The sequence below is a fragment of the Myxocyprinus asiaticus genome, chromosome 47, assembly GCF_019703515.2.
Source record: "Myxocyprinus asiaticus isolate MX2 ecotype Aquarium Trade chromosome 47, UBuf_Myxa_2, whole genome shotgun sequence".
Lineage (NCBI taxonomy): Eukaryota > Metazoa > Chordata > Actinopteri > Cypriniformes > Catostomidae > Myxocyprinus > Myxocyprinus asiaticus.
Genome location: NC_059390.1, coordinates 5,177,172 through 5,191,658, shown reverse-complemented (window position 1 = coordinate 5,191,658; position 14,487 = coordinate 5,177,172). Strand labels below are relative to the sequence as shown.

General features: G+C 37.2%; 2 protein-coding genes across 2 annotated transcripts; both read right to left on the bottom strand.

Annotated features, from left to right (window-relative positions):
- Positions 1-1,817: 1,817 nt before the first annotated feature.
- fgf23 (fibroblast growth factor 23) lies at positions 1,818-3,804 on the bottom strand. Its single transcript, XM_051690996.1, has 3 exons — positions 3,155-3,804; positions 2,923-3,026; positions 1,818-2,269 (listed from the first exon to the last, which is right to left on the bottom strand). The coding sequence occupies exons 1-3, from the start codon at positions 3,477-3,479 to the stop codon at positions 1,838-1,840; spliced, it is 861 nt and encodes a 286-aa protein (XP_051546956.1). The 5' UTR covers positions 3,480-3,804; the 3' UTR covers positions 1,818-1,837.
- Positions 3,805-4,798: 994 nt separating this feature from the next.
- Positions 4,799-13,473, bottom strand: fgf6b (fibroblast growth factor 6b). The gene is made up of 3 exons (XM_051691542.1): positions 13,125-13,473; positions 12,563-12,666; positions 4,799-10,891 (listed from the first exon to the last, which is right to left on the bottom strand). Exons 1-3 carry the CDS (start codon positions 13,471-13,473, stop codon positions 10,715-10,717), a joined length of 630 nt encoding a protein of 209 aa, XP_051547502.1. The 3' UTR covers positions 4,799-10,714.
- Positions 13,474-14,487: the final 1,014 nt, after the last annotated feature.

Sequence of the window (14,487 nt, the reverse complement as noted above, 5' to 3'; positions counted from 1 at the left end):
TATTGGACCCCCTCTAGATTATATAGGCTTGGACACACCCACCTGCTTGCAATGCCAATCAGAAGATGGAGACACAACCCATATCAATAAAAATGTTAATTGAAAAAAAAAAAAATACTGTGTTGTTTAAAAATGAATATTAACTTGTTTCTTTGCATTATTCAAGGTCTGAAAACACCGTTTTGTTTTTTTTTTACCAGTTGTCATTTTCTGCAAATAAATGCTCTAAATGACAACATTTTCATTTTGAATTTGGGAGAAATATTATCAGTACTTTATAGAATAAAACAAAATTGTTCATTTTAATCAAACACATACCTATAAATAGTAAATGCAGAGAAACTGATAATTTTGCAGTGGTCTCTTAATTTTTTCCAGAGCTGTATATACTGTATATATATATATATATATATATATAAGGCATATTGTACAATCACGTTTTTTTAATCAAACCGCAGAATGAAGACTTTAAGACATTACAGATATCATATCATATCATAATTTTCTATTACAGCATAATTTTCTGGGAAGCTGCTTTGAAATGATGTGTTTTGTGAAAAGCGTTATACAAATACAAATGACTTGACTTGACATGTTAGTCTATATATTGCCATACATTTTAGTTGGGCTTGATGATGGTGTCTATGAACAATCTGGGCACAAATAATTTTTTAACAAAATGTCTGAGAGATAAATATAGTATAATTATGATTAAGAATTCAAAATGTGGTATTCTAAAATCATTCTATATCTCATATTTCAATTCAGAGCTTATAAGCAAGTCACAGTGTATTGTAACTTAAAGACTGGCTCTGTGTGAGGCCCTTCCTTCCTTCCAAAAATAACCTGAGAGTGTTGCCTTTGAGATGGGGGAAAAAGTAGAATGTGGAAAGGTTTATTCTTAGCTTGGAGACCAGATTGATGTTGCAGATTGATTCTCAGTGTTCATTATTCACCTCTAATGACAGGAGTCAGGGATGAGGAAGTTAAACCAAGAAACAGTTTCCTTTCAAACAAACCAGTCCAGTCTAGTCACAACAGGGCAGCAGCCCACAGCGAAACACTGTGATAAACTAAAGAGATGAAACCAAGGTTCACTGACAAGTTTGTGTTTCTTTAGTTTCTTGTCTTTTATTATTTCTGTAATTTTAATTATTAATTAAAGTGTGATTTTCATTAACATATCTGTTATTACTTTTACGCTTTATTATTACATTTGGATTTCTTGCTAGAGCACTTTGGTTCATCATTGTTTTTCAATGTGCTTTAAAATAAACTTCACTTGACAAAGGAATGAGACAAAGAAATAAAAGAACATATATTTTCTTTAAACAATAAGCAATCTTTCATTTATTTTTATTATTTAAAACAAGCACAAAAAAAGAGGGTAATGTACAATTTTCCTGCACACCAAGCGCTCAGAGCATCCATATAAATACCATAAATAAACATTTGTAATTAAATAAATAAATACTTTTTTGGTTGATAATTGTTGTCCACAGGTGGTGTCCAGCACCAGAAACAAAATTCAGGATGGCAGGTGAAAAAAATTATAAACATCTAAAACAAATGATCTAAAAAAAAAAAAAAAAAAAAGTATTATATATATATATGTTTACAGGGTCCATCACTAAAATTTAGTCCATATTGATATATATTATTTTTAAAGTTAGTTGTTCAGGTTTGGTGGTATGCAGATTCGGTTTGAAGATATGAAAGTCCTTAAAAACTATTATTTATGATGGAAAATATTCTAATGCCACTCTCTTTAACTTTCATGCCTATTTTGTGCAAAGCAGCGACGGGTCCACAGTCACTCCATGGAGGATGATTAACTTTATCCAACATTTCCTGAGATCCGAGGGCTGCTGGGGCTCGTTTCATGAAGAAGATCCCAAGGGTCATCGTCGGAAGGAGAAACGAGAGTTTCTCTGGAGATGTTGCGACGCTCTGATGGCTCGAAGTCAAAGTCTCCATCGTCCTCTTGAGCCGCTCTCGAGTCGGACGCTTCTCCGTACCGGAGCGCATTCAGCGGGTCTGATGGATTCACCTGCCGGTTTCTCCTCTCCCGGTGCTGAAGGCGCTCCAGTGGAACCGTGTTCTTTTCTGATAAAAATAGAGACGACTGAGGGAGATTTTCGCCGGCTGTAAACACCTGTTTTGCCCCATCCAGGTTCAACAGTACGCCATTCTTGGTGGAGTAGTACACGTCGTGATGGTTTTCCAAAAGTTTGTGATGAAAAAGACAGTCTGCCTTATTACAGACCGTCTGAAAAGAACAAGTTTTTTTACAAATTAGTGTACAGATCATTAAAAACAGTAAAAAGTATTATAAAAGTATATAAAATATGATCTTATGCATGGAACTAACATATACCATACTGTATTATGTGCACAATGCATTTGCACAGTAACTTTATCAATGTAAAGTGTGACCCAACAGAATTTTTTACTATTTATGATAGTGCAACAAAAAAAGTAATGGAGCCCCTTTTGAGGAAATACCGTGTGTTTAAAGGGATAGTTCACACAAAAATCATACTTTTTTAATAAGAGATAATAAGAGAAGCTGGTTCACTTGTTGCTCAGCCAAAACGTGGGGTGTCGTATCACTTCAGAAGACATTGATTAAACCATTCGAGTTGCATGGATTACTGTAATACTGCCTTAATATCTTTTTTGTTTTTTAGCTCTTAAGCTTTTTGGACCCCATTGACTTGTATTATATATTAAAAAAAAAACATACTGAATATCACAACACATCATTTAAAATATCTTTGTTTGTGTTCCGTAGAAGAAAGCAAGTCATACTTGAGATGGCATAAGAGTGAGTAAATGATGAGACAATTATAATTTTGGGGTGAACTATGCCTTTAAATTAAACTCAAATTAATTTTTTTGACCGGACGAAAAGGTACTTACAGATGTGAAAAGAGTCCCTCCTGCGTCCATACACAAAAATCGGTTACTTTTGACCCCAAATATTGCAAGACAATCTCTGCTCTCTGCTTTCAATAAAATTACACCTGTTAAAAATAATGCAAAGTGGATTAAACAAAAAAAACATGAAGAACGTTATTTGATTTTATGTACCAAATATCCCCTAAATATCATCCTGGCATCACCCTTTTAATAAAAACTGCAGGGTACTCACTGTAGGATCCTCGGTTTGTAGTTTTGCGCACATGTCCATTCGGGCTGATCTCCAAGTAGAAGTTGTTCAAGTCTGAAGTGGTCTGAAGGTGGATGAATCTCCGCGGGTTCCCCCAGTTGGAGCCCAGAAGGGGAGAAGGATTGGGAGCAGCATCTGCCGGACTGAATCCCTGGAGGGCAGTGAGCCACAGCACAAAAAGGGAGGAGTGCAGCCTTTGCAGGTTGGAAAGTGCGCAACGCATCTTCACAGCGCGCATAAAATCAGTTTGGAAAAATGAAGAAGTTGTGTTGTGGTAAAGTTTGTGCGCGCAGCTATTTAAACTCATCCTGCGCCACTCCTCGCTGCCATCCTTTACGCAACACTGACTCGCCCCCGGAGCCAGATGATGTGAGTGTCCACCTTCTATTTGTTATGAAGGTAATTGACCGGTAAACCATAATTGGTACTGTCAATTTTGCATAAATGTGACTTTTTATGTGTCCAGACTCCAGGCTTCTTACAGTGTCTTCTTTCACACAACTTGGAATAGAAAGACCACTTTAGGTTCATTATTTAATGTTTTTTTTTATTTTATTTTTTTCAATTTTATATTTAGGATAATCCCTTATTAAGGAACTTGTTGGCATGCTCATTTGTCGCTTTCGTTCTAAACCAGGGGTGGGTAACGTAAGGCCTCAGGGCCGTATAAGGCCCGCGAGACCATTTGAGAAATAATTTAAAAGCAAATATGGCCTTGATTCAATTAACTGTAAAAAAAAAAAAAAAAAAAATATATATATATATATATATATATATATATATATATATATATATATATATATATATATATATATATATATATATAATGATTAAAAATAATTTTAAATGATAACAACACAACATATTGTATAATATACAGACCTGTTAGTGTTTTTTATTGGTGCATGAGCACATAACGGAAAATCAGAAAAAGCAATTGTATAGCACGCGAATAATTTCGGAAATACTCAAATGGCCCTTTATGGGAAAAAGATACCCCACCCCTGTTCTAAACGGACAACATGAATACATTTTGAACTCCCTCATGTTGAACAGCAGAGGGAGCTTGTGCCTCATTCATTTCAGACAATAGGCATAATAACTTTTCTTCTTCTTCTTCTTTTGGCTGCTCCCGTTAGGGGTCTCCACAGCGGACAATCCGTGGTCCGCATATTTGACTTGGCACAGGTTATATGCCGGATGCCCTTCCTGACGCAACCCCCAGTGGCTAGGGGGCTCTCAATAACTTTGAACACTAAAATAATAATAATAATAATAATAATAATAATAATAATAATAATAATGAACGCACAAGTGTGTAGTTTTTGCATCTGATTTTAAATCGTAAATTCAATGTTTTAATGTATCCTATGGCCAATACTTATTCTTTATTCTTACAAAATATTATATTCTTTATATATAACTTATATATTTGTACATAATTTATATCAAATGTATATATATATATATATATATATATATATATATATATATAGTGTGTGTGTGTGTGTGTGTGTGTGTGTGTGTGTGTGTGTATAAAGATACATTTATTATTTTTAATATTTTATATTTAATATTTTAAATTATTCTATTTTCATCATTTCAATTTGGTGAAACTGAATTGTCTGTTCAATATATAGTTTGGTAATTTTTTCTCATATTTAACTATAGAACCACTAAATGTACAATGACTATAACCATTTAATTAATTTTTTGTATTGCATAATGAAACTAAATAGATGAATCAATTGATCATCATGCTCATTTAGATTTCAAAAACATTGAAATCAAGCTCCAATAAGATAATATTAAGGATTTCTTAACTGTTCCTATCTGTACCTGATTAGATGGCACAATATATGCACTTGAAAGTCTGGCAAGAACATTAATGTAAATGTTTGACAGTAATATTCCTTAATTAAACAATGAAAGATTAATAAATTCTGTTCTGTGGATGTCATATGCAATGGTTGCTCCTTAGGTTTGTTTAGGGGACTGGATTTATTAACTTTTCAGCTCGAGTGAAAGAAGCAAAAACCTAAAAAATAAAAAAACATGACAGAGTAAGTTTATGAATTATTTGCAAGTAGTTTATTTAACTGTTTCATATTGTATAAATGATCCTGTATGATTGTGATATCCTGACAGCATAATCGTGAGTGAAATGTATTTCTAGAAAAGTGGTAGAAGCTTGGCACACTGTGAGTCCAACCAAGACTGCTCAGGGTTGCTCCTCACTATACTTGCTACTTTCAGCATAATGAAAAATGAAAACCAAATATACAGACATGTGAAATAAAAGAAAAAACAATAAAGAAAAGGAAAAAAAGGCAAAGTTTTATTAACAACATGAATATGATTAAACTGCTGTGCACAGCACATACGTAGAAAAATAAAAATAAAAAATATTTTTTCCAATATATCTGTTTTCATACATAGCATCAGTGATTGTTTTTGTTTCCTACTGTCACAAAATCATTGCAAGAAATCATAACTAAAGCAGGGGGTGAGTGATGTGTTCAAAGAGAGTGCAGAACTTTCAAACAAAGAGAAAATACACAGCCCACAAAATTTCTGGATCACACAAACATTACTGACATGCAGATTGACCACTGCAGCTAATTATTAAAACGATTCTTGAGGAAAATATTTTGGATATGAAATGAGTATTAATGAATTAATCAGAACTATTTGTTATTTTTTTGGTATTATCAGGTGCTCAGTGGTTCTGGTTCAATGCTTAAGTATATTTGAATTTGGATACCACTGTCATTTCCTTTTTAGCTGTGTTTACCTTTAAGTCAAATGTACTGTAGGTAGTTTGGTAGTGAAAAGAAAAACAGACCAGAAGTCACACTAAATGATTAATGCCACACCCCTAAAAGAGGAAGCCATTCAAAAGCCATTCTGAGCTCCAAAGATTTAAAAACTCTCAGACTGTGACACGGTGACAGCCTGCAGTCATGCATGCACACATACGTTTTTCTCATGAGCTTGAGGTACCAGAATCTACCAGGAAACTGGTGTCTATATTCTATGCCCAATAAACATTTTTACAGCTGTTGCTATAAATCCAAGTGACATACATCAGCAGTTGAGATGGCTCCGATTCCCGAATGTTCACGCACATCACTCATTCTTCACAGACTGGGATAATGTTGTCGTAAACAGTAAGAAACTGCTTATTTGGCTCTGTATTAAGTTGCTTTGGATAAAAGTGTCTGCCAAATCAATAGACATGCATTCTCCACTTCTCCCCACCCTTCCTAACGTTTTACAAGTGCTCAAGATTTTCAAATTTATAACACATACTGTAATAAAATATTAGATAAACAGATTGACCTAAATCATTATTATTACAACTGGTTTAGACTGGTATATTCCATCACTCATCGATCTAATTAAAGATACTTAAAACAGACTTATTTATGAAAAGCAATGATTCTGGATGATAAATACCTCCATATGTCTTATGAATGTGTTTGCAAGTCTCACTGGGACTCACACTGAATTCTGAGGCACATCAGTTGAATATTGCACTCGATGGCACTGTAGAATAACACCAAAGGATAATTGATGAGAAATTTGCTAATTTAAAAGCAATTCCTGAATGCCTTTCAATACTGAAACATTTCTTCACAAATCAAGACCACAGAATAAGCAACTTGGCAGACATATGAAAGAAATAATTTGCCCCCTTTTCTCCCTAAAGTACTATGTCATTCCATTCAAATATATTTATTCAAAGAGGAAGGAGAGAAACAGAGAAAACAGAAAAAATCTCAAAGCCACAATTAGTTTGTCAGAAGAGATCCAGGATGGCACACAGACCAGACCATTTCAACCCTGGATTAAAGGAATTGTTCACACAAACAACAAAATTCTGTAATTATTTACTCATCCTTATGTCGTTCCAAACCTGTATGCTTTTCTTTTTTTCGTGGAACACACAAGGATAATTTTGGAGAACCTTCATGCAGCTCTTGAACAACAGTTTATAGTGAATGGCTATCAAGCTCCAAACAGGACAAAAAACGCAACAACAAAAAATATACAATATACAAAAATTGTAATAATAGTAAGAGATGGCGAAATCATACAAAAGCGTATGGCTTTTACGCCTATAGAGAAATAGAAACAAACCAACAACCAATGTTATTATGATTTTTCCTAAGCTTAACCCTGAACTTAAACCAAACCATAAAGTCTAACCCTTTTTCCAAACCTTAAACCTTTTAACGATTTTATAGGATAAAAAACTAAATTACGCATTTGGCAGATGCTTTTATCCAAATGACATGTAAGGTATACTTCTTTTATATATATCAGTTTTAAGGTATACTTAAATTTTTTAAAGCATTTAAGGTACACATTTTTATATATCAGTCTGTGTTTCCTGGGAATCAAACCCATGACCCTGGCACTGCTACTGCCTGTGCTCCAACAGCTGAGCTACAGGAACCCTTTTTTGGTATAATACAACTTTTGCGTACAACAGAAGAAAGAAAACACTGGTGTTTGGAACGAGACGAGGAAAGTGTATTACAGGTTATTGACAAACAATATCCAAAATTTGTTCACAGATGTTTCCTTTCTTAAAATAAAGTGTTGGATAAGAGGCTAGATAAAATGTGATACCTGTTTTGTTTCGATTTGAAATTCTGTTTGTTGATTGGTTGCTCTAAAGGTCATAACTTTTCATACGAGGCAAGTCGTACTTACAAATTATTACAACTTGTCAAAAGACTGCATTAAAAAATGCAACAGATTGAATTAGATTTGAGACCTGCAGCAGATTTTCAGTGAATAACGACTTAAAGGAATAGTTCACCCAAAAATGAAAATTATTTTACAGTATCATTTACTTACCCTCATGCCATCCCAGATGTGAATGACTTTCTTTCTTCTTCAGAACACAGACAAATATTTATAGAAGAATATCTCAGCTCTGTAGGTCCATACAATGCAAGTGAATAGTGGCCAGAACTTTGAAGCTCCAAAAAGCACATAAGGGCATCATAAAAGTACTCCAGACGACACTGGTGATGCAATCCATGTCTTCAGAAGCAATATGATAGGTGTGGTTAAGAAACAGATCAATATTTAAGTCCTTTAATACAATAAATTCTTGCTCAGTCAATCTTCACTTTCACTTTGACTTTCACATTATCCTTCTGTGTTTGATCAATCACATTCTTCATGTATATCACCCCCTACTGGGGGTAGAGGAGAATTTATGATAAAAAAAATGACTTAAATATTGATCTCTTTCTCACCCACACCTATAAAACCAGGTCTGAACACATGGATTTAACTACTGGAGTCATATGGATTACTTTTATGCTGCCTTTATGTAGATTTTGGTGCTTCAGAATTGCATTGTGAGGACCTACAGAGCTGAAAAATTCTTCTAAAAACCTTAATTTGTGTTCTGCAGAAGAAAGAAAGTCATACACATTTGGGATGCCAGGACGGTAGTAAATCATAAGAGAATTTTCATTTTTGGGTGAACTATCCCTTTAAATAACAGTCTGTTCCTCACACAAAGCTACCAAATGGCTTTCACAAGTTTCATATGGTCTAGTTTTATTGTCCTTTTTGGAGCCTGACAGACGAGTAACAGGCAAATAACAGCATACGGGTTTGGAATGACAAGAGGGTGAGTAAATAATGACAGAATTTTCATTTTTTAAATAAACTATTCCTTTAAGTCTTTGCATGGCCATGACCTTGGACTAAAGTTGGATGGAAAACCGGAAAGAGCCCATGTGCTACTACTGGAATTCCAAGGCTTCTGTGCACTGCAGCTTTTTACAGGACTAGGAGATGTCAGCAGTGTGGCCTCTGCTCAGGTATTCCACCCCCCAGAACCCACATACTTCAAACAGATTGAACTAACAACCAGGCTATGTTGTCCCATAACTCTTTCTAAAATAGCATCATTCCTTTCCAGTTTCGTTTTAAGAAAAGTCTCCTCAGGGTGGGGCAACATTTGGTGACAGAGACTGATGCAAACAAAGGCAGACGGACTGAAATCATAAAAAACAGTGACTGTCCCTCAGTTTGGATGCCACACGGCATCTACCCTGTAATTACATTTGCATAGAGCAGCAGCACAGCCAGCAAAGCTGAGTGCCACTGCAGTGCCTCTGCAGCAACAAGAAAAGCCCTGACACACTGCCCTCTCTACCAGGACTAATACACGCACAAACATCCTCATGGACAGGTGCACACAAACTCACTCTTTCACCAGAGACCAAAATAAATAAATATACTGCACGTATTCCCTTGAATCAGATACCATCGTTGATGGCAGTGTGCAATCTGAAACACATTTTGCCTTTCAAAACAAGCGATAAAGCTCCGTCCTACTGGACTTTATCAGTGCACAGGCAGTTTTTAGAATATTTTCATTGGTTTAGAAGATTTTCCCATTCACAGCAATGCTTAAAGCTTAAAGTGCTCTTTTTGTTCAGGCAAACCTGTGATAAGCAATATATTTTAACCAGCCATGTCTAAGTTTGTGGGCAGAATAATTTTTAGTGTGCACTTGCTTCAGTTCCCCTATAGTTATCTCATGTATTTTTTTCTTTGCTCTTTATAAAAAGACTCATGTTGATTGCAAAACCATAAGAAAATAAAACCTACAGCCTCAAAGCTCTTACGGGGCGAAAAGATAATGTTTCACCTCATTTCTGAGCCCCTTAATAGACAACCAATTGATGCTGAGCTACAAAGATGACAGTGCAGCTTTTGGATTATTGTTCGTGAGTCACTCTCGAGTCTCGTACGAGCTCAAAGTGAGACACGGTGTTCTCTAATTAGAGAAAAATAAAATAAAACAGAGATGCACACCCTTCCCCCCTCTCCCCTCTCCGGGGCCCTCGTGGGACAGTCCCCGCGGGGCCCTGGCTAACATATCAGCCCTATTTCTGACGCCCTGGGGCGTTTGGAGCATGCATGTTAAAGGGGCGGCGTTTGGGAATGCCAAGGCACCTCAGCACAACATGCAGCAAGAGAGATCTACTTTCTGTTAAGTGCTCACACAATCTCACAGCATGAGAAAACAGAAAAAAAAACCTGTTAAAGGTAAAAAAAAAAATTAATAAATAAAAAATAAGGTCTTATTATGCTCGGCTCAGAACTAAAAATAAAAAAGCATTCATCACTGTGTAACTTCGTGCGCACTTTGAAACCATCTAGGTAGCTCTTTGAGGTAATAAAAATGTCATTTTACTGTAAAAAGCCAAGGAGGACTTTAGTCATCCACCCCAGAGTCAGTTTCATTCTTGGCAAGCACCTGACTACGGAAAGAAAGGCTAGTTGAGCCTCCACATCCATAAATGATAATATATAAATAAAATACATAAGCAGCATATTCTGAGATTCTAATAAAAAGCTGACCAATCCAAATATACATATAAAAAAGAATAAGTACTATTGGGACATTCTTGCAGTTCCTCGTATAGTCACATGTCCATATGTTGGTTTCAAGATCTCTTGGGAGACCAGTGCAAATAAAGAATTATTATGTGAGTCTGCTCATATTCGAGGGAGGAAGTGGGTGACCTTCATGGCCGTGGTGGCCTTGTTGCCTCTCTTCACTCGGCCATGTTTGCTGAGAGCGACATAGAATCCCTTGTAAACAGAGGACTCGTAGGCATTGTAGTTATTTGGCAGCAGGGTCTCCTTGAACTTGCATTCATCTTTAAAAGTAGCCTAAAAGGAGGACCAGAGAGGATATGTGAATACCAGCATTCGTTTTCCCAATAGAACGACAAACAAGTAAACCAGTTCGTTCTGTTGAGGTTAGTGTATTTACAACAGCATTGTTTTAAACATAAATTTGACATTCATAATTTGAGTGATACATTGTAAAAAATGAAAGCATGCAGTAGTTGTATCTACAGTATGTAATCTGATCTGACCCTATGGTGTAATGTTGTATAGTCAGGTGAATAAATATTCATATTAAATAATATTTTTGACCTGAATAAAACCAGTTAATTTAGGTATGAAGGTCACATGACAAATCTTTTTTATTTTTTTATTTTTTGCTTACTATTGAAGCCCTGACAATTGCACAAATAATTGCTTCAAATAGCCTCTTGAAATTATGAGTTTTATGGCCTGGTTTTATAATGCCTGGTAAACAGGCAACATATTGAGCAAATGTGGAAAATTACAAGATATGTTCAGGTTTGTCCGATTCAACTTGACCACCAGAAAACCATTGACTTATTAAAATGGATATAAAGGCCTAATAAGCTCTCAGAAAGTCTGTTCATTAAAAATTGTGATCCCTGCTAGAATTACCTCAGATTTTCTGCTCTGAAGTCTACTTTATCAGTTCTTCTCCAGGAGATGGTTTTGGAACTTCTTGCAGTTTTTGGTTAGAGCTGTTACCTGCCCATTGGCCCCGATGGACCAGTAAATTTTGCACTTCACTTATCACACCTATCTTGAAACTTCTGCCAAGACTGCTATGTTCAATTGTATTATTTATATACTGTACCTTTAAAATCTTTGGTAACATTGTTACAGTATCCATGTTATGCAAATTACACTTATTAACATTATGCGTTCTAGCTACTAATTATTAAACTAATAAACACTTCTATTACTGATAATTAACAACAATGTGTACATACGTTATATAAAAATTAAATATACATTATTGGTATTTCTCAGTAGTTATCGTTAATATTATACAAAAAACTAACAAAAAGATTGACCAATACTGAAAAACAAGTTAAAACACATTTATTTGAATTTTGCCTATTAAAGATGCTCTGAAGAAAGCAACTTTGTATAAAACAGGCAAGGCAAGTTTATTAATATTGCGCATTTCAGACAAATGTGTTATATTTTGCTTCTGTTATGCCATGATGCTCCTACTCCCTCAGATACTGAAACAGAGCGAGGCGTTTGTTAATAGGCTAAATGTAAGTTGTTAGAGTAATCGTTTGCCCGTGCTCGCAAGCCGCTGGTCTTTGGCACTGTGCCTGGAATCTAAAGCGCCCGATAATGCATTTAATAATAATATGCGATAGCCATGCAATAGCATTACAGCTGTGGCAAATGTCATGGTTCAACAAACCAGAGCGCATTATATTTATAACGTATGAATAATTAAATGCCAGGCACTTCCATGCTCTCCATGCACGTGCGGTAGTGCCATTGTAACCCTGTTATTAGTTGCGCGGCAGCCTCGCGTGCCAAATGCAAGGATCATCAATTACTTTTAAATGAACAAAGGACCACTTATCTTGAGAAACATCGCCTGTTTCACACACAATGCATGCACAGGATGATGCACAGCCTTGTTCATTCCACTGACTTCAGAGGAAGCAGGAATGAAAGAAAACACATGCAGTGGCGCACACCTACCGTTCCATACAACCTTCCTCGGCTATTCATTGCGACAAACAGCTTGCTTTTCACACCGTACAGGCTAACCACCCCTCTGGCCACAGTGGAAATCTCAATGAGACCTGATCAAACAGAACAACCATGTTACACAAAACCAAGCGGCTCCGGGTGCTCCAAAAAACGAACATCAAGAACAAAAGGTATGCGGTGGGTGGAACCTCTGCTGGTGGATGCGCACAACATTAGGCTTATTATTCATTCGCATCTTCCAAATGATGAACATCACCCACACTTTCAGGCATGCATGTTCTAAACGTTTCTGGGCCGCAGAAGGAGCCGGTGTAAAAATAAGTTGGCTTCTATATCCGTCCTAGCATTCATGACATGTTGAAGCCCAGGACAGTTATTTAGCACTAAGGGATACTGTGTTTTTAATAGATTTGTCTTTGCGTTAAAAGACACTTGACTCTGTGAGTGTTACATATAAAGAATAAAGCTCATTGCAATGGAGCGCCCTGCTCAGGTTATGTGCCGTTAATTATTGCATGTCATTCCTGAATGGATGGATTGATGAACTCACTGTACTGGTTCTCATTATGAACCCCGCTTATCCTGTTATCAGGGAGGACCTGAAGATGAAACCCGATGCCTACATTACAGTACAACCTCCGCACTCGTTTGATCCCCAGCAAATAGTCATTCTCCCAGTTCGCCTCTGGTTTCTCTCCAGAGATTCCCAGCACGGAGCGGGAGAAGAGGCTCTCCCATCGCTTCTCCAATAAAGTTGTACTATTAGTCCTACTTGGAAGCGGATTGGAGGACACGATCCCAACAAGGAGCAATCCCAAGAGCAGAACAACAGTCCTTGGCCAGTGTTGCGCGTTGGCCTCGCAGGACATACTGATGAGGAACCTTTGCGCAATGGCCATCCGGTTTACCTTCGAGGCACGTGGTCAAAATGAATGGCACTAAAAATACCACTCTTCTAGTTTTAATTTCTTCGGCATGGTGGTGCAGGCTTATTTTAGCGAGGCAGGTCAGGATTTCGAGTCGGTGGCCCGAGCTGAGAGAAGCAGGAGAACGGGGAGACAGCGCGACACTACTTGTGGTGGTGGAGAAGGTGGTGATGACCATGTTTTGCAGATCCGAAGCTTCGGGTCGTGGAGAATGCCACTCGCCAAAATCCCTATTTCACCTCAGCAGGCACCCTCATCCTTACATGACATCATATCAGGGGAGGGGGAGAGAGAGAGAGAGAGAGAGAGAGAGAGAGAGAGAGAGAGAGAGAGAGAGAGAGAGAGAGAGAGAGTTGCAAGCGATCAGAAGTGTCCCGCGCCGCAAACACCGCTGAACTGATGATGGGACGCTGCTGTCACTCCACATGTGAAATGGGGGTCGCATGCTGAGCCTTATTGGACGGCTTGTTCGCTATCATGGGATGCGATGGGCACTCTTGCAGCGCCCAAATCGGGACGGTGGTCATATGTCTGACAGCCCTGCTGCCTTATTTAGCAGGATGGTGTAAAAACAGTCCAGTTGTCACCGGAGAGCAATGGCACCCCTGTCTGTCACCCCTGGCTGTTTGTGTAGGAAGTTTACACTGCGAGCCGATTCCAGAATATTGCGCTCCTTAAATGCGTGCCGATCATATCATTCGTCGGCAGAGGGATGTTCTTTTCTTCCGTGAGGCCGCCGCTTTTTATGTCATTTGGAATGTGTAGACAAATAATTTCAGTTTCAGCAACAATATTACTCAACCAACATTTTTAGGAATTGTTCACCCCAAAATTCTCTCACTATTTACGCACCTTTATGCCGTCTCAAACTCGTATGACATAACACAAACGATTAAGATATTGTGATGGAGATATGGGGTGTTTTTGAACACACAATGCAAGTCAATGGGGCCCAACATTTTTAAGCCTTAAAAAGGACTTGCATTG

Bases quoted from the DNA above. Each gene is read 5' to 3' on its own strand.
- fgf6b (XM_051691542.1), bottom strand. From the start codon at position 13,473: ATGGCCATTGCGCAAAGGTTCCTCATCAGTATGTCCTGCGAGGCCAAC. The intron at 12,667-13,124 runs GTGAGTTCATCA...CTGTTTGATCAG, and splicing joins TCATAATGAGAACCAGTACA to GTCTCATTGAGATTTCCACT. The intron at 10,892-12,562 runs GTAGGTGTGCGC...TCCTCCTTTTAG, and splicing joins GAGGAAGGTTGTATGGAACG to GCTACTTTTAAAGATGAATG.
- fgf23 (XM_051690996.1), bottom strand. From the start codon at position 3,479: ATGAGTTTAAATAGCTGCGCGCACAAACTTTACCACAACACAACTTCT. The intron at 3,027-3,154 runs GTGAGTACCCTG...TATTTTTAACAG, and splicing joins TACAAACCGAGGATCCTACA to GTGTAATTTTATTGAAAGCA. The intron at 2,270-2,922 runs GTAAGTACCTTT...TGTTCTTTTCAG, and splicing joins GAGGGACTCTTTTCACATCT to ACGGTCTGTAATAAGGCAGA.